Source organism: Stenella coeruleoalba (genome assembly GCF_951394435.1).
Source record: "Stenella coeruleoalba genome assembly, chromosome: 12".
Lineage (NCBI taxonomy): Eukaryota > Metazoa > Chordata > Mammalia > Artiodactyla > Delphinidae > Stenella > Stenella coeruleoalba.
The window spans coordinates 71336632-71362813 of NC_137158.1; the positions used below are offsets into that span (position 1 = coordinate 71336632).

The following is a 26182-nucleotide window of genomic DNA, read 5'->3' on the forward strand; positions in this document are numbered from 1 at the left end:
AGACTGGCCAAAGACAGAATAAAGACATACAACAAAGTCTGAATAAAAATTCTGTCCTCTAAAGTAGTATTTTTCTATTACCATTTGGTCTCTCTGATCAAAAAACTGCCAAAGTTATCAGAGGCTATATGACGAGCCTTCCACATAGCAGAAGTGCTTATAAAAGTCCCTAAATACTTTGATCTGCATCACACAAAAACTGCCATCTTATTCAAATATACATGTGCATTGCATTTAGAGCAATGATTCACAGATTACCAAACTAATTCCTAAGGATTATATAGTTCATACACAGAGAAAAGCAAATGTTGAGTGTTTAAAGGCAAACTTTTGGCCAATGTCAATGCTGTGGGTTAACTACACTTAAACTATTACATTTTCTATGGACAGTTTCCTCCAATCCCTTTCCCTTTTCTCTTCCCCAGCCCTCAGAAGGTTCTGCAGAAATTCTCACTTTTACAGTAGGACATTCAACCATCTGAGCTTCGTCAAGGCAAATCCTCCACCACTCCACAGCTACAAGGGGGCTCGGAATGGCCATATAGCGCTTCTGGTTCCTTAAGCGACGCCCATCCTCACTATTGCTGTGTGGGATATCTACATAGTTTAGTTCTGAACGAAGGACATCATAAGTAATGATGACTATATCCTGTTCTGCCAAAAAATGAGGCTGTAAAAAACCATCTTTCTTCACTCCTTGATATACCTAGGAAATAATCAGCATAGACATAGTTATTGCAGAAAGGCACATCAAAGATACTGAAACAGTCATTTATTTATACACTTACTGAGCCCTTTCTATTTGTTTAGAACCAAACATGCTATAAGATACATCCTATACCTGTCTAGAGAAAGATGCATTTTAGTGTGTAAGACTAATAACATAAGTAATGTGAATGGAACAGTAAATGTGAAGGCTCACAGTGGAAAGACCAATTCTATGGCTAAGAAGGTAAATTCAGAGAGAAATTCAAATTTGCGGTAGATCTTGAAGTACATTGAGGAGTCCTCACAGGTGGAGAAAAAGGGAAAAGGACTTACAGGTAGGTGGGTAGATGGAATAGCTTGTACGAAAGCACAATGGTGTGAAAAAGTAGAACAATAAGAGCTATTATTTACTGAATGCCTTTTATATTTCAGATACCATGCAAAGTTTTATCTCCTACTTTCAAAAACAATCCTGTTAGTTGTTATTATTTCTATCCCACACATAAGAAACATGTAGTGACTTGCTCCAAACTGGTAGAGTCAAGATTCAAACCAAGGTTTGCCTACCCTACAGAACAGAGCTCCTCAATGGCAAAGACGGTCTTTTACATATTACTGTACTCTCCATGCCTATCATAGTGGCTGAAATCCAGAAAACATACATAACATTTGTGTGGAAAGAAGAACAAAGAGAGTAAAGAAAACTAACAGTAGTGAACAACAACATTAAATGACCACTTACTATGTGCCAGCACTTTATCAAATCATTTAATCTTCACAAAAAGTCTGTGAGGGGGTACTACTTTCAGAACTTAGCACAATTCCTGGCACATAATAGGTACTCAATAAATATCTGTTGAATGAGTAAATCCTTATTTTACAGATGGGGTAACTGAGGCTTCAGAGGAAGATTCTGGAGCTAAAAGTTGAAAGATCATACAAGTTCATACTATTACACAATGCTGCCTTTGAATTGCATTTCTCTCAGAGTATAAACGCTTATACAAAGACTTTTTCATTTATACGATCAAGATTTTTTTCAAAAGCTTTCATCTTTCCATCCAAAGTGCTTTAACTTCTGATGTCAGAAAAGAATAAACAGTCTACGGTTCTATTTCTTATTCTCAATTTCCTCTTCAAGTTCTGATTTAATATTATTATTATCTCATTAAGTTAATTTTGGGGACAAAAAACAAAGTGACAAAGATTATAAAAATTATCATGGGGCTTCCCTGGTGGCGCAGTGGTTGAGAGTCTGCCTGCTGATGCAGGAGACACGGGTTCGTGCCCTGGTCCGGGAGGATCCCACATGCCGCGGAGCGGCTGTGCCCGTGAGCCATGGCTGCTGGGCCTGCGCGTCCGGAGCCTGTGCTCCGCAACGGGAGAGGCCACAACAGTGAGAGGCCCACATACCTCAAAAAAAAAAAAAAAAAAAAAAAAAAATCATGGAGTGAAAATTTACATTTTCCTATCCCTTTAAAGAGTCCAAACTACCTTACCAAGACCCGAAGAGATGATGACCTCACATGTCTATTGATTTCATCCACCCACTGATGACAGATGGAACTAGGGGAGATGATCAGCGTTGCTCTTGTTGATACTGGCTCCATCGCAACAAGGCAGTGGGGGCAGTAGAAAGGTTTAATCTTCAGATTCTTCTCTTCATAATTCACACATTTTGCATGCTGCCACAAGTGGCATTTCAGGCACTGAACACGAGGCTTACGGTCTACCTGGTCAACTTCACCACATATGCACTCAAAGTGATAATCGGAGGAATTATAGGGACCCATGATATTAGAATGTGGCATGTCATGACCAACAGGATTTAGAGATTCAGCTTGGTCCTTCGCTGCATGTTTTTGCTTGACTTCAAAGACACATGTACTTTCAGATGTGGTAACATCAGTAACTGCAGAGTCACCAGTAGCTGGACAGTGATCCTGTGAGTTGAGATTGATGTTAAGCTGACTTTTTTCCTTTTTTGTGGATGGAACAACAGGCTTTTTCCTCAATTTACTACGATTTCTCCTGGCCTTATAGTAATAATAGTAAGGATCATCATCATCATCAGAGGTGTTTGATGGCAAGTATTCGGAATCTGTGTCCTTGCTCCCTGGTTTTCTGGATTCTTTCTGAATTTTCCTTGGACTCCCCACAACCTATGAAAAATATTATTTATTTAATTTATTTCAACAGAGTGACATATCTGAAATTAAATGCCCAACTTCATGTGCTTTACATAAAAATCTAGTAGCCAGTCTTTGTTACCCCTTCCCTGAGGAGAATCACTCTTGATCAGTGGCTTTCAAGTTGGTCTAAGAACTCCCCTCCCTGATTTCCCCTCCAAAAGCAAAAGAAAGCTCTACTGCTATATCATTAAGATTTGGAGTGAACAAAAGTTAGAAAGATAAAGGAAGCTACTAATTTTGGCATCAACTTCTTATAATTTACAATCTGCCTAAATCAATAAAAGACTGGTAGTTTATAATATATAAATATACAAACTAGGGCAATTATACAAATACCAAGTATTAAAATACAGCATTTAAACAAAGTGAAAATTAATCTACTAGTTACTGCAATTAGCAAATAAGTTCCTTCTTTCTTTCTGCTTTCTAACTGTGTACCCTCCTGCAATTATTTATTGAATGCCAATTCTGTGCCAGGCATCATGTTAGATGCTGGGGATATATATATGAGGAATATTTAGCTCCTGGTCTCAAAGGGGTCTGTTGGAAAAGACAGAACAGTAAAAAATAAAATGACGCCATAGGAATCCATAAGAGGGTTATATAACCCAGAGGGGCTGCGATGGGGAGGTAGGTGCCAGCAATAGCTTCCTAGAAGTGATGTCACAGTCAAGGTTGAACAGAGGAATGAATGACATTAACATGGAATGACTGGCATTAACTGAAGGAGATTTTCTTTTTTGGGTAGCAGAAGGATTATTAAAAGCACAGAAGTTCATTGCAGTCTTCTAACCTAGCTGGGGAGAAACTGGTGGAGACTCCCTGCTCTAGGAAATGAACTTTTTGGACTGTCATTTCTTTCACAGTAGCTAAGCTGGTAACTTTACATTCTAAATTGTTGTCATTAGTCTTTTCTTGATTTATGTTTGCCAATTTGTAACAATTTTCTTAAAAGCAAACTGAACTTATTGGCCACAAAGCAGCAGTTTTATAAAAAAAAATATAAACATTTTATAAGGTGATGACATGAGAAAAATAAAAACTTATATAAAAGATTCATTGTATATAAAGAGCTATGCAAATGTAAGGTATCAATATTTTTATAAAGTATGGAACATGCTTTTTAAACTGCTGACAACATGAGGGTAAGAAAAGTTATCTTAAATTATAATATGCTTAACAAACTAATTTTATAATTCACTCAATAAATATTTATTGAGTACCTGACATGTCACGCACTCTTCTCCAGGCTTAATGGTGACCAAAATAAAGTTGCTACTCTGATGGAACTTATATTCAGGAAGTAGAAAACATATGCCTCAGCCGTAAGCGTTTTTCCCAATGTTTGTTTTTTTATCATCAGACTGTAAGAGCTTCAGACAGGTGGGGTCTGTCAACTTATTCTGTAAAGCATCACATAAAGCTACTTAATAAATGCTCTGTTACCTGCTTTTTTGTTTTATCATGTATATCCTCTTCCTTGTAATTCTTTCCCAGTGTAAAAGTACCAGAAAAACCGTGGCCTTTGATCTGTTTCACAAGACCTTCAAAAATTAAACATTTCAGCATCCTTTTCAGAAGACTCCTGTTCCGTTGAACATCATATCTATATATAGAACTGACATACTTGTAGATGGAAAGAATGGAAACTCCTTTTTTTCCATTCATTTCTTTAACAGCTGTCAGGATCATCACACGTGTAGCTAAATGCAAAAGGATATACTAACTCAGTCAAAACAATTAAAATGAAAAGAAAACTCAGTTAATCTTAATGTGTACCGAGGACCAAGTTAAGAAGAAAATAAATCAAAGATTTATTAAAGATATGTTGTCTGTACATCATCATTTTGAAGAATATGTAATAAAAATTGATCTCAATAATTAAGAAATAAATTACTGTAATGGAATAATTTAAGGAAGAATTACATTAATTTGCTAATCTTACAAATCAACTATTATTTAAAACTACATATTAAAAAAAAACTTCTCACAGTTATTTACATAAATGCTACCATTAGCAAGGGAAACATTCATTTGCTAGCAGAATTTGAAGTAGCTACTCTTTATCAAAGCCTGATTTAAACTGTAAGCTAAAGAAATTTAAATGTTACAAATTAAGCAAAAAACTGTCTGGACCAAGTCAAACCAAAGAATAAATGTTTATTTTTGTTAAGATAATATGCCTTGTAATTGAACTTTTATGCAAAGTATAAACAACTGTAGAAACAATTATTCATAACAATTACAAGATATCTCTATATAATAAGAACCAGAACAAAGATCACTGTAAAAAGGTGTTACCTTTAAGAGATTTCATACTTACGGGGGCACTGAACTTTTTCTTTTGGTTCAAATTCCATATTCTGGGTTTCTGTGTTTTTTACATTTCCTCCAGAATTATGTGATGGAATGAAATAATTCACCACTTTTCCCTGATATAAACAACATTAAGTAGTCACACAGTGTTTTGCTTTCAGTATTCTGAGTTGCTTAATAAGACAAACCCTCCTTCTATTAAGGAGATGCAAAAGAGTTATAATAAATTATGAAAGAAAGGGCTAAATATGTTATGCACAGATATAAACCTTACTTTTTATTTCAGAGTTTACAGCTAGCCATCACTTTTTAAAATTGTACGTTATCTTAAATTACCTAAATTTTAAGTGTGAAACTTCTGAAATTAACTTTTCAAGCCTTGTTTAAAATAGTAATAACCCACTGAATTTGTAATAATACTCAAAATAACTTAAAATTAACACAGCTAATGAACAGAAAATATCCAAAGGAAGTTACCGATAGTTAAAACTGAATACTCCAACTCATTTTCTACAAAGGAGATAGACATTCCCTACTCTAACCCTTACTCAAATCTGAAAGGCTAATTTTGCAAACTTTACACTATTAAAAGATCACATAACCACTAAGGTTGTGAGCATGGGGGGCCCTACAGGTAATTACAGTTATGCCTTTAACTAGTGGCCTCATTTCGGCAGGATTAAATGGGCTGATTTCAGATTCCATTATTGGAAAATATGAACTGTGAGCTATATTTGCCTCACTGAAGTTTTTTCTTTTTCTTATAAACTCTAAAATTTGCATTTTTAAACACAATTGTATTTTGGAATAAAGACTCAGAGTTTGTTTCATCTAGCAATCTAATTACTAAGCTGTTTATCCTGTAACAAAGTTCTAATTATTGATATTTGACTCTAAGATTTACATATCTGTTGCACAGTTTTTGAAAAATAGCTCTCAAAAATATTTAGCAGTAATACAGAGATGTGAAGTAGTGACAAAACATTTGAGGAAGTAATAAAACTTTCCTAAGGGAATTTCTCTGCCAGCTAGAAGGAAGCTTGGTAAGTGACAGCATGTCGCCTTCCTAGTTCGTCAATATCACTTTAAAAAAACCCCTCCAGGTCACAAACATTCCATTTTCTGTGCCTACTTGAAGTTAACTAACAACTAATATAAATCATTAATTGCAGAGTAAACTGAAAGTGTTGACTTAAGTGCCAAGCAAATGTTTGATACATGATGCTTTTGGAGAACATATGTCCCCACTTTCCCAAGCCCTATAGTACTCCTACTACCTCAGGAAGAGTGAGAGCATCTTGTTTGACATCTTGTCGAGTATGTGTCAGAATCAGAGCCAAAACCTCTACTGTCTTTCCCAGACCCATCTCATCTGCTAAGATTCCACCAAGCAACTGTGGCCCAGCATTTGGGTACTCACGGATGATGCTAAGGAAAAGACAAGAAAAACACATCATAGGAATGCAAATAAAAATTACACTGTTCCTAAAGAGAACTGGGAGAAATGCATAGAAGGCTAAGCTTTTAAAAATTATATTTTAGGTTGCAACAATTATAATCCCTAGATCATGAATATAAGAACTGTGATCAAAAAACTGCCTGAGCTGACAACTAAAGTCTGCAGAAACAGAATTGGTACTGTCATCATTTTTTTCTTCTATAAATAAAAGGAAGCATGTCTGCCTTTTTTCTGTGACCTTTATGAATCTGTGAATAAAAAATTAAGAATGGCAATAACTACTGATTCACTAGTCATATTTAATGATTCCTAAAACTCTTTTGTAATAGAAATTAACAAATTTAATGAACTGGCCCATAATAAGATGACATTTTACCTAAAATTATAATCTCTTTAAATATCAATAACTATGCATCTTAAGTCTATTATACTGCATTTATCTACTGAAAAATTACAAGCGCTATTAATTCTATGTCTATCTATAAAAATGTCTAATGAGACCTGGACTTAGTATTCCTTCTTGAGGTACTGCTGAGGCTGAAGACTTACGCTACCAATCTCATACAGGTTTTTGTAATATTTATTTTTACTATCGTTTTGCCTTACCAGCCTGTATATGGATTGTAGTAGAGTTTCAAACCCTCAGATGTAACAATTTCTCGCCATAGGAAGTGCAGGGCATTTTCTAAAGAAAAATATAATCATAAGAACAAGTTTGTTTGTTTTCCTTTCTGCCAGATAATCACATTAAAATAAAAGTAAGTTAACAGTCAGGACACCCTGGAAAGGCACATACACATGGGAAAAAGGCTAGGACTCCTCTCATTCTTTTCTTGAGATATTATTCTTTAGCTTTCTTTGCTTTGGGCACCAATATGTTCCATATAAACAAGTGATAAGACAGAAAAAGTTTAGCAAATTACAGAGGATTAACAGGAAAAGAAAACTAATACATATAACCAAGTCTTACCCAATAAAGGAAAGTAGCTTATCTTTTATAAATCCTTCAAGAAGTTACCTGATGTCTTTAAATAACTCAACAGATATACGATACTGGACTAATACATTAACGTAAATCAGACCTAACCTTTTATATGGGTCTGAGTCGGAGGAAAGGCTTAACTGAGGAAATAATATCTAAAACTATAACACTGAAGTACTGAGTTTATTTCAGCCAGAATCGTCCACTAACCCTTCCCTTAATATTTTAAGTTGTTCAAACCAACTGCTAAGTAGGAAGTATGGCTCCACTCACCAGTGAAATGGTAAGTCACTTTTTGTTACTTTCTTTAGGGATTAATAGATGAAGTAGGAATACAGACATATAGGTTTTATAAAATGAAAAAAATTAAAAGATAAAAAGCTTTAATTTACGGGAACCAAGGGAAAAGAAAAACTACTAAATGACACATGGGATTTAATCAACAAAATCCAGCCTGTGGACAAAAAACAATGAATCACTGACACATGCAGCACGGATGAACCTCGAAAACATTATGTTGAAAGAGGCCAACTCCTTCCACCCGAGTGTACACATTTTATCATTCCGTTTGTTTCAAAAACAGGCAAAACTGGGCTTCCCTGGTGGCGCAGTGGTTGAGAGTCCGCCTGCCGATGCAGGGGACACGGGTTCGTGCCCCGGTATGGGAAGATCCCACATGCTGCGGAGCGGCTGCGCCCGTGAGCCATGGCCGTTGAGCCTGCGCGTCCGGAGCCTGTCGCTCCACAACAGGAGAGGCCACAACAGTGAGAGGCCCGCGTACCGCAAAAAAAAAACCCAAAAAAACAAAAACAAAAACAACAGGCAAAACTAATTTACGGTGATAGTGGTTGCCTCCCGAAGGGGTTGAAGTAGGAGAACTGACTGGGCAATTATAGAACTTGCTGGGGTGATGGAAATACTTTGTCAGTCCTGTATGATAGAAATATTAAAAGAAACAGGTAAAATTAATTTTAATACTTGTTTTCATTTAGCCCAATATAATCAAAATATTATCATTTCAATATGCAATCAATATAAAAATTAGTAGTGAGATATTTCACATTCTTTTTTTGGTACTATTTGAAATCTAGTATATATTTTAAACCTATTGCACATAATTTGGACAACCACATTTCAAGTCTCAAGAGGCATGTGTGGCCAGTGGCTACATTTGAAAAAGTCTGGTTCTATGTCTTAACTGAGTTGCTGGTTTCACAGATGCATAGATTCATCAAAACTTATCAAACTGTGCCCTTAAGGTCTGTGCATTTTACTGTATGTAAGTTACACCTTAATCAAATTCCTTAGTTGAAAAAAATTATTTCATTTTGGAGAAAAAATAATCCAGTCTGTGGTAAACTCTACAGAGCTAACCATTCCTTAAACAAATATACGAAAAAAATACAAGAGAGAGGAGATAGAACCTATGGACTAAAAGAAACTTAAGAGACAGCAACTAATTCCAATATATGGATGTTATTTGGTTTCAGATTTGAACAAACTATAAGAAGGAGAAATAGAGAGAAGGGAGGGAAGGAAGGGAGAGAGATTTGGTGATATTAAGGAATTACTGGGTTTTAAAATGCATTCTACATATATTTATATCTGTTTAAAAGATCCTTTATCTTTTAATGAAATAAACCAAAATATTAACAGAAGAAATGATACAATATGTGGGATTATTATTTCAAAATAATTCAAAATATTGGGGGAGGAGGAGGAAGAAGAAATAATATTGGCTATGAACTGATATTTCCAAAATAAAAAGTTAAAAAAATAAAGTTTGTTGGATAAAAAAGTGGGAGAAATAAGAGCTATTCATCACTGATTAAAATAAATCTATACAGGAAGAGTGAGAAATAGTTAACACTTTACTTCCTAGAGTCATGTAAAAATCTCATCTTGTGCCCATGCCTTTAAAGACAATGATAAAGAAGTGGCACAAATGACTCCCATAAATCTACTACTTTTTTGAAAACACTTATTAGATGGTGTTTCATTTTATTATTTATTTTGTGGAGTAAAGAAAATACATGCAAACCTAGGAAAATTAGGTTAGTTACACATTGTCTCCCACTTTTGTAAATTTGTTTTCTGTCCCTAACATTCATGATTAAATTGTAAAGCCTTTTACATATATTAGGAAGATTCCATCTGGTCAGGTTACAAAAGCAATTCTTAGTTGGAAAGGCATGTAAAAAATTTCTTGGTTTTTAAAAATTCCAATCAAGGCAGCCTTTACTTTGGCTGGAAAAATCAGTTTGAACTTTTATGGATGAGGGAACTCATATATGAATTTCTCTAGATTTCAGTTTTGAAGGATTTCTTAGAAAATAATTTTGTTCATAGTAGCACCCATTCTATCCTATGTTTTCAATATGATTTGTTTACTGATCGATTTCCCCCTACCCTCTCTCTCATATAATCCCTCTGATCAATTTGCCTTTCTTTAAGCATCTTATACTTGCCACTAGCAGGGGTGCTTTTGAAATGCTCTTGTTGTAGCATCCAATTTACAGCCTCTCTTTGGTATGGTCTCAACACAGGAGTCAGTGCAGGATGCTGGACATCCACTTGGATGCATGGAGTTTCTCGTTGATGTGTTTTCTTCACAAAGTGATAGAGTTCATCAATGTCCTGTCCCTCTGGCTCACTCTCTGAATCTTCCTCATCCTCTTCCAACACATCTGTGTATCCAAGAACAAATGTACTCAAAACAATCCCATCCACATTTATAACTATAAGCAATTCTTATTTCAAGAACATACCATGCATTCTTCCACTTCTGGGGCCTTTCTTAGTATGTTTTTTGACTGATCAAAAATTTACCCATCCATCCTTCAAGAAAATTCAACTGATACTTTTTCCATGACATTTTCTTTTGTTTTCCCTGGTCGGAATTAATATTCTCTTCTGTGTTCATGCAATACTCTTATACTTTGGATATAGTAATATATTGCAATCTGTCTGGTAATACAATCATTTGTGTGTATTCATACCTTCCCCACTGAACTGTAATGCTCTTTGAGAGCAAAGGCTGTCTTTTGTTTTTATAGTTCCTCAGAGCAGCTAGCACGTGCCTTGCGCGTTGTAGATGTTTAATAAACATCTGAGGAACTGAATGTGAATATCTTTTGCAGTTTGTAAAAGGATAATTTATTTCACTTTTACATCTTAACATAAAAAAAATCCATACGCAATTTTTCTATGTCTAATAAGACAAGGATTCCCATTCTATTTCTTATGCTAAAAAGGATAGGTATTTGGTAGCAGCACCAGCAGCCAATCAGGAGATTAAGGGCTTAAGCCATCAACACAAATTCGTAAGAATTTCAGACTCATTTGTTGGGCACAATTGCCCTGTGGAAGAAGATTCATGCGTACACATGAAAAAAAAAATTCAAACTCTTGAACAAATTTACAAACCCTATTAACTAAAGCTAATGATTTATTACTGAAAGGTTTCAAATAGGCGTACACACATTTATAGAACAGGTCTCATATGCCCTAAAATAAAAACTGTACCATAAAATACATAATTTACTATTTTCAATAAAAATTATGTCATATTAAGATTTTCAAAAGTTTACAATTAATGTGTGGTTATATGCTTAGTTATTTCAGACTGTTAGTATAGGTGTATACTCCAGTATTAGTAACTAAATTTGAAGTTTTCCTTTAAAATCCTTGAAGTTTTCCTTTGAAAAGTTCAAATTTTATTATTTTTAAAAGGCAGAATAATGGAATTCTTATAACTTTAAAAATTCTAGGTGTACTTAAAAGCATTCCTTCCAATTTTAAGTCTTTAACATGCAAAATGATTTACTATTATTAGTTATCATGAAGCTTTGCAAAGAATGTACTGCAGAAACAATTCAATAACCAAGCTCAGAAACGGATTTCCCAAATATTCCAGTATAAAAATGTTCTATAATTTGCACCTGAAATAAGGCTGACCCACCATGAGCAGGACTTGGAGAATTTGAGCCGTTTTTCCAGTAGTGTTGATGGGCTGCATCAAGCCATCCACACTCTCCCTTGGGAACCAATGGCAGACAACTCTGAAACTGCAGTCCTGACCAACGATACAACGTCTTGCCAAGAAACAGTAGCAAAGTTAACTGGTCTTTATGGGAAGCAGGCTCTTGAGATTATTTGTCAGACTGCAAAGGAGAGGTGGAATAAAGGCCAGCCAAGAATCTCTGGCCATGACAAAATAAAAAAGCACAGGAATAATGCAAAAATTCCAATCAGCTCAGATCCCTTTAAATTCTGCCTATTGACTCCATAAACATTTCTTGAGTAACTACTATAAGCTAAGCACATTATTAAGCAAATAAAGACAAAAATTATAGAAGTAGGGGTATTTCGGATAAGTATAATTTTGTCATATAGCAATTTTATGAAGGTTTAATTTTTACTATGGTTTTAGTAGCTGTTTTTCTGGCTGTTATGTATAGGATTTGGGGGAAAACCCACAGCTCTTCAGTAGTAGCAATTTTAAAGTTTACTTTAAATATTACCTGGAATAATAAAATTGTATAACTTTTCCATCACTCTCTTCATGAGTTGATTGAACTTTTTCATTCTTGAGTTTGCATCACTCAGAAAATCTAGTTTTGCTAGGCCACCTTCCAAAAGATAAATTCCAACCTACATAGAATTAATCAACATAAAAATAGTTTTGATTGTACTATACCATTTTTGAGGATATAAGAAAAACATTTTTTAACATCATCATTTTTAAAGGTATTCACAGTATTTACCCCACAAGCACTAAATATATACCTACCAAATCTCCCTTAGATGTTTTCACTTTCAATAACAAATTCATTCTACAAATGCAGTACCTAGTATGTGTGATGTACCATTTAAGTAGCTAGAAAAAAAATATTTCCTTAACTGAAACTGAACCTGGGAGACTGTGATGAGAACACCAATTCTACCAACCAAGTCAATGATTTCCCAACTGGATGATCATCAGAATATCAATGAAGCTGGTTAAAAATGCAGATTCCCCCAGAAGATTCTGATGCACATGACAGGATTCTTAAGCACAGTTAGGTTTGGGAATCCCTATTACTATATCAAACACTAAAATGTATAGGAAAACAGACCTTGATTAAGGTTATATAGCTTGAGTCTAGTGAAACAATGTAGTATGAAGTTTTGTAGTCAAAATACTTGAATTTTAATACTGGCATTGATATTTAAGAGCTAAATAAACAAACAAAATAATTGATTTATTCTGACCCCAACAGAGAGAAACCTATATGAGATAGCCCACTTAGTACAATTTTAAAACTTCCTAATGGTAGATAATCAATAAATACAGTTTCCTTCATTTTCCTGTATTATCCTGAGCTTGATTCCCTAATCACTGAGATTCTCATAGTTTTTCACTAAAGAACAAGAATCAACCAGCATTATACAGGAATAAGTGGCAAAGATTATTTTTCACTACTTATATTCTGCTTTGTACCTAGAGATGGCTTGCTACAGCAGCAATAAGTGTTTAAAAGTTTATAAAAATTGGGATTAGGGAAGACAGAACAGATCAAGATTTGGTGTGTGGGTGGGAGAAGTAGACAGAACACAGGCATACAATCCATGAATTCTTACATACTTGTTATCCCTGAGCCACAATTTTTGGCACTCACTATCAGCAAAGAGAGGGAATGCTTGGTTGTACAGTTAGACTGCAGGGAAGAATTAATTACAATCCAATGCTTCTAAATTTTCTCCTTTCCTTCTGTCAATTCTGAAACTATAAATGGGGCTATCAATATAATTGATTTTTAATGTGAGAAATGTATAACACAGCTTTCAACTGAACAGAGGTGAATTTAACATTTTAGAATTTCTTTTCAAGTTCTAGCATGAAGGCATATAAACCTGCTTCATAGTTGACAAAGTACATTTACTTACATTACCTCACCTGATTCTCAACACAACTGTATGAGGTAAAAAGAATGAGTACTATTTACATTTCGTACAAAAAGAAGCTGAAATTAGGGCCTTTAAATGATTCACAAAGAGTTACTTGGCTAGTGAATAGCAGAGCCTGAAATGAATGGTAAATTTATTCATTCATTTACTGAAAATCTGTTTAGTACATGGTATTTTACTGGGCTGTAAAGATAAAAAACTTCATAGTCTAGTGAGGGGGAAAGATATAAAATGTAAGTACACTACAAGTGACCAAGGCAAAAATAAGCATATGTGTTAGATATTATGGGGGAAGAGCATGTAACACCATCCATGGAGTTTAAGAAAGCATCTCCTTAGGTGAAGTAAACTCTGAGCTGAACATTAAGCGACGACCAGGAGTTTGGAGGGATGAGGAAGGCACAACCCAGGCAGAGGGAAGTGTGAGAGCAAAAGCAGAGATGCAAAAAGGCAGCAGGGTATCTGCAGGAAACAAATTAATTTGCACTTTCTGGGACAAACTAAAAAGCAGAGTGACTAAGAGTTGAGGCTGGAGAAGGAGACAAAGGCCTATCAAAGGAGAGATTTATATGCCAGATTATCATTAATTCTAGAGGCAGTAAATAGACTAGAATTCCATTTGCATTCATAGCATACCAGCCCAGAGACAAAGGAAATGAAGGAGTTGAAAAGGCAGTAATTAAAGGATTGCTACAGGAAGAGAAAGAGATAATGAGGACCAAAACAAGTCACTGAGAGTAGAACTGGAAAGGGCGAATCAGGAAGATCCTGAAAAAAGAACAGCCTGAAAATGATTAGCTATAATATACATTTTTTATAGTTATTGAATGTCCCAAATAAAATGTACTCTGACACTTAATAATGAGAGGCTTATTGCTGGCTTTCCAGACTTTCCTTCTAAGTTAATTTCAAAATGGGCTGTCTGACGCAGAAAAACCTTAAAAGACACTACAGAAATTGCATACCTTGATAATGTGATTTCCTTCTGGTTTTTGGTAAAGTTTTATTCTTTTCTTCTTTTGCAGCCACCCCAAATCTTCTAACATTTCACCACTAAAGGATGATTCCACTTGAATACCTTTGTCACAAATACTGATTGGCTCGTTGAGTCCTCTTTCTTTTTTCTCTATATCTTCGCATTCTGAATGAACATAGATCACAAACTGACAGCTCGACTCTGAACTCATCAGTGTAAAACTCCTTTCAGAAAAATTTTCAATTAAACTCTGTTCAGGAAGAAGCTGAAGAGTTAATTCCCCTAGAAATGCTTTCCAAGAATTATCAAAGTGACAGGGAGAAATCACAATATTCAGCTTTGGAGACAAAGGGGAAAAAATGCCACCAGTCTCTTCTTCAACTGATTTTGAGACGCTCACCACTTCTGGACACCTCTTCTTATCTTTGTGAGCCACTTCTTCCTTTAGACTATCATCTAGGATGATGCAGTGAGCAGAAGAGGAGTCCAAACCTGGGCAGGACTGCTCGTCATCAGTTGAGGTGAGAGGTTCATTCCTTCTGTCCTCATGCATATTCCAACGAAGCTGCTGTTGCTTTTCCTCATCTACCCTCACTGGAGGAGCACGTTTCCGTCGGCTGCTCATTTTCAAGTTATCTTGGTAAATATGAAGTCTAGAAGACAAACGCAACAGTAGGCATTCCAAGAGAGGATTTTAGTATTAAAATACTCCCAGATGAGAAATTCAGCAGAGAAAAATAATCCCACACATAACATGGAATCTTCAGAGACACACAAAGTAATGGATAATTTTTTTAATAAGTCAAATACAGCTTTGGAACACACTCACTATAATCTCATGTCTCATATAAATTCTAATGGTCTTATTGGTCTTTTACAGATAAATTTAATATAGATAATTTGTTGTTTAAACTAAAATAAATTCTAAAAATACATTTAATGAGCAGCATGATAGTAAGGTAAATCTCTCAGATATCCTGGAAATGCTTATTTGAAAACTTTTCGTGACATTTAGATTCATATCATCACCATAGAAGTTCAATTTTGTTTTATAATCCCAAAGAGTTAACAAAACTTCACTTGACTCTTACATAACTTAAAAATCCCTAAAAATATATCTTCTTTTTCAAAAGAGGAAGATGAAAACATAGAAATGTATTTCTTTTTGTGAATCAGCATATAAAAAAGAATAAGAGGGATATCTGGGCAAGAAATAAGGTGGTGATGGCAAACAGGGGAAATAAGGCAGAGACAATAAAAGAAGAAAATTTAAAAATATAGGGAAAAAAGAAAAGAAAGCTTTGTCAACTCAAAAGAGGAAACTGGGCTAAAAGCAGCCTATATAAGGTAGGTCCTAAACTACGTTTCCCAAAATAATAGCCAATTCCTATACATAGCATAAAACAACTCAGAGAAGTTAAATCACAAAGTCATAATGATGGTTAGTGCCTATTCCAATTTATTCCAACCATGTAGCTGGGGAAAAAAAAAAGGATATATAAACAAAATTTGTCTTCAAGTGCAGTTTAAGAAATATTCTCAGAAAAGGGAACCCTCTTCCACTGTTAGTGGGAATGTAAATTGATACAGCCACTATGGAGAAGAGTATGGAGGTTCCTTAAAAAACTAAAAATAGAAGTACCATACAACCTAGCAATCCCACTACTGGGCATATACCCTGAGAAAACCATAATTCAAAAAGAGTCATGTACCACAATGTTCACTGCAGCTCTATTTACAATAGCCAGGACATGGAAGCAACCTAAGTGTCCATCAACAGATGCATGGATGAAGAAGATGTGGCACATATATACAATGGAATATTACTCAGCCATAAAAAGAAACTGAGTTATTTGTAGTGAGATGGATGGACCTAGAGTCTGTCATACAGAGTGAAGTTAAGTCAGAAAGAGAAAAACAAATACCGTACGCTAACACATATATATGGAATTAAAAAAAAATGGTTCTGAAGAACCTAGGGGCAGGACAGGAATAAAGACGCAGACATAGAGAATGAACTTGAGGAAACGGGGAGGGGGAAGGATAAGCTGGGACGAAGTGAGAGTGTCATGGACATATATACACTACCAAATGTAAAACAGATAGCTAGTGGGAAGCAGCCGCATAGCACAGGGAGATCAGCTCAGTGCTTTGTGACCACCTAGAGGGGTGGGATAGGGAGGATGGGAGGGAGAGAGATGCAAGAGGGAGGACATATGGGGATATATGTATATGTACAGCTGATTCACTTTGTTATAAAGCATAAACTAACACACCATTGTAAGCAATTATACTCCAATAAAGATGTTAAAAATATATATATAACATATATAGAAAAACAAAAAAGAGAAATATTCTCAGTAATTCCATTTTTAAATAAAATCCAGTCAGGTATTTGCCGAGTCCCCAGTAAGTATTCAACACCGTGCTGTATTTGAGGAGAGGATATAAAAGAAGTATAGATCAAACCATGGTCTTTAATTCAATACAGACGATAAGCTGTGTTTTGGTTTCTTGACGACAAACTGAGCTCACAGCAGTCTACATCCCTCTACCTCCACTAACTCGCCATCCTTAATTACTCTGCTCCAAATCTAGCCCTGTTTAAGGTAATACAAAACAAGGGGAAATCTCAGCTGACCAGAAACTTTGAGGTATTCCTAAAGAATGATACAGAGGGAATCAGACTGGAAAGCTGAGTGACAGCGTGAATGTATTAGCACAAAAGATGGGAGCATCATCAAGCGGGCTGCCATGCTCAGTGGTGGGGGACCTGGTAGTGGAACCCAAAGTGAGTCCAGGGCTACAGCACAGATAATAGTGGAACAATAAAGTGGAAACCCACAGGCCCTTACCTGCCCTATTTCTCCCAAAGCCAAGGTAGCTGTGATGGGGGTATCTATTTTCTGGTGAGAGCGGTGCCTAAACTGGAAAGATGTCCTTTGCCACTGACTAAAGAAAAAAAGGCAGATGACAATGGACTCTGCCTATATGGAGGTCTCACCAATCTCCCATTCTCACTGAATACAACAGAAAACAAGTCTTACATCTGCTTCTGAGCCTCCCCTTAAGCAAACTGTACAAGCAGAGACAATGAAAGGTAAAGCAAGGAATCTGAACCTCAAAGATGAGTTCACAATCAACAAACATGAAGGGATCTCCAACAGGAGTATAAATGAACAAAGAAACTTTCACCCAAACAGATGGAGCAATCTGAATAAGAACTTTATAAAACAGTCAAATCATTACATCCTCAGGGAGATAACATATTGTTTTCATGAAACAGAATCAGGAAGTCATAACACAAAAAGGTGGCTATTAAAAAAACTGACTGGCAATTTTAGGAAAGCAAATTATATTACTGGATATTTTCGATCCGCAGTTGGCTCAATCTGTGGATGCAGAATCTGCAGACATGGAGGGCTGACTGTATCTTTAAAGAAATAAAGGTGAAAAAAATGACAAAAGCCAAGAGAATTCACTTGCAGACCCACATTTACAAGAAATGTTAAAGGAAGTCCTCACAAAGGAAAATGATATTAGATGGAAATTTGGACCTACACAATGGGATAAAAAGCATTGTGAATGAAAAATATGTGCATAAATATGTCTTTTTCTCTTGTTTTTACAGTTCTTTAAAAGATAACTTTAAGAATTTTTTATTCTGAAAATTGTCAAGTCTACATAAAAAGAGAGAAATAGCCTAGTAGTATAATCATAGAGAGATATATATACTATGTACTATGTTTATGGACTGAAAGACTCAAGATGCCGAAATGTCAATTCCTCAATATTGATCTACAGAGTCAAAGTAATCCCATTCGAAATCCCAACAGGCCTTTTTTTTTTTTTTTTTGTAGAAACTGACAAGCTGATTCCCAAGAACTAGAAGAGTCAAAATAATTTTGGAAAAGAAGAGTAAAGTTGAAATATTTAACAATGACTCCAGGACTTACACTGACAGTAATCAAAACAGTGTGGTAATGATATAAAGATAGACATATAGACCAATGGAACAAAATAAAGTGTCCCGTAATAGACCCACATAGCATGGTCAATTGATTTTTGAAAGAAATTCAAAGGCAATTAATGGGGAAAGAATATCCCTTTTAATAGATACCTCTATGCAAAAAAAAAAAAAAAAGAATCTTGATTTTTACCTCCCCACACACATAAAAACTAACTTGAAATGGATCATAAACTGAAATATAAAAGCTAAAACTGTAAGGCTTCCAGAAGAAAACTGAAGAGAAAATCTAAGTGACAGTGGATTAGGCCAAAAAAAAAAAAAAAAAAAATTTAAATAGGACACAAGAAGCAGAGACTATAAGAAAATGATAAATTAGGCTTTAATGAAATTAAATACTTTGGCTCTTCAAAAGATATTGTTATGAAAATGACAGGGGAAGCTGCGGATGGGAAACAATATTAGTAAAACAAATACCTGATGAAAGATTTCTATGTGGAATATATAAACAACTTGCAAATCAATAGTAAGAAAAACAACCTTATTAAAAAATGGACATAAATTTTGAACAGTCGTTTCACCAAAGAGGATCTATACGTTGCAAATACTGTAAGCACATGAAAATATCTTCACCATCATCAGTTATTAAGGCATTTCAAATTCAACCCATAAACCACAATGAGAAACTACATATCCAGTAGAATGATTAAAATTTAAAAGACTGAGGATGTAGAAGAACTAGAACTGAATTCTCCAGCATTCCAACAGGAAAAGTCTGTCAATTTCTTACAAAATTGAATATATATTTTCTACACAGCCTATTAATCCCACTCATAGGCGTTTACCTAAGAGAAATAAAAACACAGAATCATAAAAGACTTAAACTTGAATTTGTTAATAGCAGTTTTATTAATAAAAGCCTACAACTGGAAACAACCCAAATGTCCATCACCTGATGAATAGATAAACAAATGCAATACTACTCATGATAAACTACTGATACATATAACAACATGGATGAATTTTTAACACATTATACTAAGTGAAGGAAGCCAGAAATGAAAGACTACATAGTGTACGATTCCATTTATATGAAATTCTAGAAAAAGTAAAAATCTAGTGATAGAAAGCAGATTAGTGGTTATCAGGGGCCAGGAAGTGGTAAGAGGTGACTGGCAGCAAAGAAGCAGAAGGGAAACCTTTGGGGTAACAGAAATGTTCTACTGGTGATCACATGATGGTACACATTTGTCAAAATTCATCAAATTGTATGTGTAAAATTGTTGAATTTTATTGCATGTAATTTACCTTAATAAAACTAATTTAAAAAGCAGGACTTCCCTGGTGGTGCAGTGGTTTAGAATCCGCCTGCCAATGCAGGGGACACGAGTTCGATTCCTGGCCGGGGAAGATCCCACATGCCTCAGAGCAACTAAGCCCGTGAGCCACAACTACTGAGCCTGCACTCTAGAGCCCGCGAGCCACAACTACTGAAGTTGTGGCTCTACTACGCGCTTAGAGCTCGCGCGCCTAGAGCCCGTGCTCCGCAGCAAGAGAAGCCACCGTAATGAGAAGCCCGCGCACCGCAATGAAGAGTAGGCCCCGCTCGCCGCAACTAGAGAAAGCCCACGCGCTGCAAGGAAGACCCAACGCAGCCAAAAATAAATAAATAAATTAAAAAAAACCCTAATTTAAAAAGCAAAGACAAAAAGTAGGTGCAAAAGTGATTTAAAAACTGTAAGAGAATATTAAGAATAGCTTTATTCTAATAAACTTGAAAAATCTAGATAAAATGTGTAATTTACTAACAAAATGTAATGAATAAAACTGGTCCAATAAATAGAAGATCTGAATAGAACAATAACCATAAAAGAAACATATAATATTACTTATCTACCTAAGATCTACCTCATTTCCTTGTTGACAGAACCTTTCTCTTACTTAGGAACACATTGGCCTTGTGACTTAGAAGAAGAGTGGTTTCCTCCGTAGTCTCAAGGAAGTTGTTTGTGCAGTCCAATAAGGATGCCACTAGCTTCCTGTGGCTATTTAACTTTAAGTTATAAAAAGATTTGAACTCAGCTCTTCATTCTCACTAACCACACTTCAAGAGCTCAAAAGCCATATGTGACTAGTGGCTATTGTACTGGACAGTATAAATATATAGAACACTCTCATAATTGCAAAATGTCTATCAAACATTGCTGGTCTAAGTCAATCATGAGAATTCCACTCCCTCAACCAGTGCTTGGCTTATGAATATGCAGCTGGTGATCTATCTCTGACTATAGTTAACTACTCTTCAAGCATCTTATCGCCTCTACTATCTTGGATAAGAGGTCAGAATAATACAGGAAGCCCTTAATAACCTAAATGCTTATCTGTGTCCAGTTCTCCTCAGAGCACAGGTTGGAATACTGGAATTGGGTCACTCTGCTGAAGTTAGGCTATACCAGTTTATCAGTTAGCTACTGTCATAAATATGCTGTATAACGCATCACCCAAAGCTCTGCCTTGAGACAGCAATCATTTATTCTCACAGATCTGCAGGTTAGCTGAGGGTTGACTGATCTGGGCTAGGTTTCAGGAGAAGCAGCTTGGCTCTGCTTAACGTAGTCCTCATCCTTCTCCTGGGACCAGAAAAAAAACTCAGGAGTGTTCTTACGGCAGTGACTGAGGTGTAAGAGTACAAATCCAACCAAACAAGTATTTTCCTGCATTTGGTCAGGGTAAAACCACTAAGGTTCCACGGGCCAAAGCAAGTCACATGGATGGACTCAAAGTCAAGAGGTGGGGAGATATATTACACTTCTTTATGGGTGGAACCGCTCATGGCAAAGAGCGTGGATATGAGGTAGGGGATGGGGAGGGAACTGGGCCAGTTACACAACCTATCACACCAATCACAGTAATATTAGTAACATGGTAATTATGGAATCATTAACTCTAAAAGCCCCCAAAGCAACTGGCTAAAGTGTCTCACATCTGCAAAGCAATTCGGTTTACAGAAGAGAATGTGGGCTTTGAAGTCCTATCAACAGATTCTAATTCTAGCCTTGCACGTACAAATTGTCTAGCCTCTTTGTGTATGTACAAGAGCACAGCAACAGAAATTTAGCACATATTCAGCAAGTGGTAGTTGCTATTATCATCACCCCGAGAACACTATATAAACTATATTTTACAATAACCAAACTTTAAAGTGGCAGGATGGGAGACTATAGATCAGTGTGTTTCAAATTTGACTTACGTTAGAATCACCTGGAGGAAATTTAAAAAATCCTGATGCCTGGTACTACCCAGCCAATTAAATTATAATCTCTGGGGCAGGGCCCAGGCACTACCTCCATTATTTCTTAGGCTCCCTAGGCGATTCCAGCACGCAGCCAAGTTTGAGAAACCTCGTTATTGTTAGCCAGCTGCCTACTAAAATCCACTTCTTTCTTTCCAAAGTATAGTATAGATGGGAAATGTCTGCTCAACTGGTGCTGCATCTCTAGTAATCCATGACCATTTTGAGCCAATCAATTGCGAAGAGAGGTTAATATGTGCCCTTTCTCTTACAACAGTCTTGTAATAGAGATATTATTGAATCCGAACACATTCCTTCAACTCTCTGTTCTTTTCTCTGGTAAGGCTCATCCAGTATCTTTTAAGTGATATATACCACTATAATCTGCACATTCTTTCAGATGTTTGCTTCCAATCTGATTCTTCTAATATTACAGAAGTATTTGTCAATTACAATGATAAGTTGAAGAAAAATAAAGACCAGGATTTCTAGCAAGGCTCTCGTTTTGTTCAGTTCTCTATTGAGCAAACATTCATGATCTGCCTTCCCTCCACCCCACCATCCTGTTTTGGTTGACTCTTTTTCTAGCAGATCTCTATCTAGGGATAACTCTTGAACCAAAGAAGATAATATTTGATCAAAGCTACTTATAACCATAATGTTAACTGGTAGCTAATAAGTCAAGTACTGGTAAAATTCCATGTATCTCTAATCATATTCCAATTCTAAATCCTTCTCCTTGTTTTCCTCATACCAGATGAATCTCATCTTTGATGATTCTGCTTCTTCTTCCTCCCCTTAAATATCAGTGTTTGGGTATAACATGATTATATGCAGTTTTCTATATGGACCACATTTTTATTGTCCCTCACTTAAGATGTAAAAAGCCTTTTGCTTGAAATGCCCTTTGATGCTTTTCTGCCTATCGCTGTCCTAATCTCCCCACAAAACCTTCCATGACCAGGTATGCTGAGTTAAGGGCCTCTCCTCCTTGATCCCAACTGCTACAGTGTTCTTAACTGTTTGACTTTGAACTACTCGAAAGCTTGGCAAGAACAGTATCCTATTCAGCATTGTACTCCCAATGCCAGGTCAGTGTCAGGATGGAAATGACATACAAAGTAGCGTGAACCAAAGATCTCTAATTTTCTCAATACTCTCTCTCTTTTTAAGGGCCTAGTACAGTACTTTACTCATATTTCTTTATGGAAAAATCTCTCTTAACCATATTCTAAAAGACTATAGGTAGTGTGAAACTACTCCTTACTATTTCTGGCCCAGAATGAGACAGAGAAAACTGACTGACCTGCATCTTTAACAGAAAACAAAGATAGATTGCTAGAAGAGTAAACATAAAATGTTAAGTTACTAAGACAATACAACAAATGGATATCAATTAAACTTATTCAGGTTCTTTCCTCTCCAAATTATTAGCTCTTCATTAAAAGACACATACCAATCCTGAATTACCACGAATCCATGGTAGGCCTGGGTTTAGGCTATTAGGGGAACAAAGAGTATATACATTTGAGATATTGCTGTCCAAGGTAAGCCTTATGCAAGTGAAGCCCAATCACTACTGATAACTGAAAAGTTCTCAGTGACCTAGCATTACCACAATCTTCTTCTGTAGTGATAATCCCAGTAGGCTGAGAGTATTTTCATCTACTGAACTCTAGAACATATGTTAGTCACAGATACTTAGAAAATGCCCTCATAAGATTTTTCACCAGCAGATTGTTTCCCCCAAATCTTTCTAGCCTGAACTCTTAATAAAAGATTTGTTTTAATAATCCTGTAAGTACAGTTCTTCAGGCTGGACAAGAAGAGTATATATATACATATATATAGCATCCTTCAAAACTAAACTATTTTATTCTCAACTGCCAGCTTATTGGCCAAGTGGACCTTGTAAACTCCAGGAAGTGCCAGCTTTTGCAGTACAGGTACACTTATCCCACAACTGTTCACTACCACACTGCTTCCAGCATGATTACTGATCATAAATCAACTAGTCTTTTTGGTGACAGTACAGATATTATGGATTATTTCAATTCATGGGAGTTTCATCATTCTTGCTATCACCCAACCGAATAGTAAAAAATGGCTTTAATGACTTTAAAATTATTATTTTTTTGTTCCGTTAAAGCCACAAGTTAATTTAAACACAAGTAGGAAAACACCAAACATCTAGGATTTTTACCTCATGGCTAATATCAAGTCACTTAGAAAAAAGACACAAGCTTAATGGTCATTATTTAATAATACTGTTTATCTGACAGTGACCGTCAATCATCAGAAAACACATCTTGGTTCTGGAAACCAGCAACTACCAAGGAGTCAAAGTGTACAATGTGCACTGGTGGTTTAGAATGCGAATGTAATTAATATGACTCCAGAGGCAACTGAGAACTTTCAGACTAACTTGGCCTCGGCCTCCCCTGTACTACATTACAACCCCGCCCACCAAGAAGCTAGGCAGCTGCCCAGTTCCAAGTCTCCAGGGGCATATCTGCGGCGAACAGTGATACCCACTCAGTTTCCTTCCAAAAGACTCAAAAGCGGTTCGAGGAGTCTGAGGAGGGCTGTCAGCGCCGACCGCTCCCAGCAGGCCCGGCAAACAAGCTGCCGCGAGGCGGAGAAGCGCGATCACAGCCCTCGGGGCGCTCGAACAAGACACTGCAGGCCCCAGGCCCCAGCCCCCGGAGAGAAGCACAGCCTCCTTTCCCATGGCCCCACCTCGTCCCGGGGGAGCCGCGGCGGTGCACGGGCCCACACGTCTGGGATGGGGAAGGGTCGGGGGGACTCGCGCTGCGGCTCCTTCTCAGCCTTTTAGTTTCCCAGACTCCAGAACAACAGAGTCCTCCCTCCCTGGGACCTCCGTCTCTGTGCAGAGACGCCTTCCGTCCCCGACCTCTGACCCCTGACCCTCCATCACCCAAGCGCCTACCTAGACTCGTTCTCCAAGCCCCTAGAGCCTCTCTGCACCAAGGCTCAGGGCCCTCTAATGCCCCCGCAGGTCCCGGACATGCATTCGCCACCCAGCGAACATCCACCTGAGGTAGGCACGCGCGATTTAGGCTGGCGTGTGTTGCGGTTCCTTGGGGGGCCCAGAAACCACAGCTCCTAGGTGCCGAGCGCGCGCTGGAGCGAAGGGTCAAGGTGAACGCGCACGTAGGAGCGCCCCGCCCCCTTTGTCCGGCAGTGGCTTCATGAGTGTCTTCTGCGCAAGTCCACACGGTTAGAGACTCTCGAAAGACACGGTCGAAGTCTCGCGATATCTCGACACCAAGCCATTGGAGAATACAGGATTGGCTGGAACCTCTAAGGAGGAGGCGGGGCTCTAAGCGGATTTAGAAGTGAGCGGGGCGCCCGGCTGAAGGGGCGAGGCTCCCGGCTGAAGGGGCGAGGCTCCCAGCGGAAGGGGGTGGCACCCGTTTGAAGCGAGTGCCAGATGTAAGAGTTGTGGCTTTAACAAAAAGAAGAGAATTCTGCAAATGCACCTTTTAAATTGTTTCCAGAAAGCAGCCACTAATTAGTTACGGATGAAGCTTATCTCCCTCAGAAAAGTGATTTTAAAAGACTTTCCAGGGAGATGTGAGTAAATATTTTAAGATGAGGAAAAAACTACACGTATTGTGCTGAAGGTGGCCTTCCGATATCTTAGTCCTTTTCCTTCTCTTCACTGAGCGGTAGCCGCTTTTCTTGGACGTAGGCTTATGCCTAGATAACTGGCATAACTGAGAGGCTTCAGGGCCAAGAGCCTGAAAAATAACCCTCAGGAACATGGGGCACTCAGTGATTGAGTACCTAATAAGGACTCAGCATTATACTGTGGAGTGGCGTCTTGGCCTGTGTGATCACAGAAGGACAAAAGTAAGTTCTTGCCTATGGGAGCGTCCGTTAGCTGCGGAGAGAGTCCGGAGTGGTCCATATTCTTTAGACCTCTAAAATAGCTTAAGAGAGGCCATTTGCATAAATGAAACCACGTAGAATTCAGTGGAAATCAGTGACCTTATCCAAGTCTTCATAAGGCAAGTTGAAAAAGAAATGCTAGTGCTGGAGCAGTAGGCAAGCAGAGTCCCTCTTCATTGGAGAACTGATCCTTTAACTAAGTATTGATACAAGACATAATGGAGCCTTTCTTTTGGAAGTGTAATTTGAAACTCCATATTTAAACGTTTATTGTGCTGTAAAAGGTTATCTTTGATAGTTTTATGTCACATTTCACCATTGGAGCAGAAAATTAAGCTCATAATTTGACTGAGTTCAGCTGGTACCAGGCAGAAATATTTAAAAATAAGCACAGCATCATTTCATCTTTGTTCAGCTTGATCAGGG

General features: G+C 37.0%; 1 protein-coding gene across 4 annotated transcripts in view; it reads right to left on the reverse strand.

The window, feature by feature from the left end:
• The window catches only part of SHPRH (SNF2 histone linker PHD RING helicase), a 91680-nt gene extending 66683 nt beyond the window's left edge, over positions 1-24997 (reverse strand). For 2 of the 4 annotated variants that reach the window (XM_079938945.1, XM_079938947.1), the window contains exons 1-10: positions 24792-24997; positions 14572-15235; positions 12181-12310; positions 10126-10344; positions 7282-7360; positions 6494-6644; positions 5224-5332; positions 4347-4603; positions 2208-2870; positions 455-706 (exon numbers count right to left, since the gene is read on the reverse strand). In XM_079938945.1, the coding sequence (XP_079795071.1) occupies positions 455-706; positions 2208-2870; positions 4347-4603; positions 5224-5332; positions 6494-6644; positions 7282-7360; positions 10126-10344; positions 12181-12310; positions 14572-15207 (2496 nt within the window). In that variant the 5' untranslated portion in view covers positions 15208-15235; positions 24792-24997. Of the gene's footprint in view, positions 1-454; positions 707-2207; positions 2871-4346; positions 4604-5223; positions 5333-6493; positions 6645-7281; positions 7361-10125; positions 10345-12180; positions 12311-14571; positions 15236-24791 lie in introns of those variants that run through there. The other 2 variants (XM_079938946.1, XM_079938948.1) reach the window with 2 other exon arrangements.
• Positions 24998-26182: the final 1185 nt, after the last annotated feature.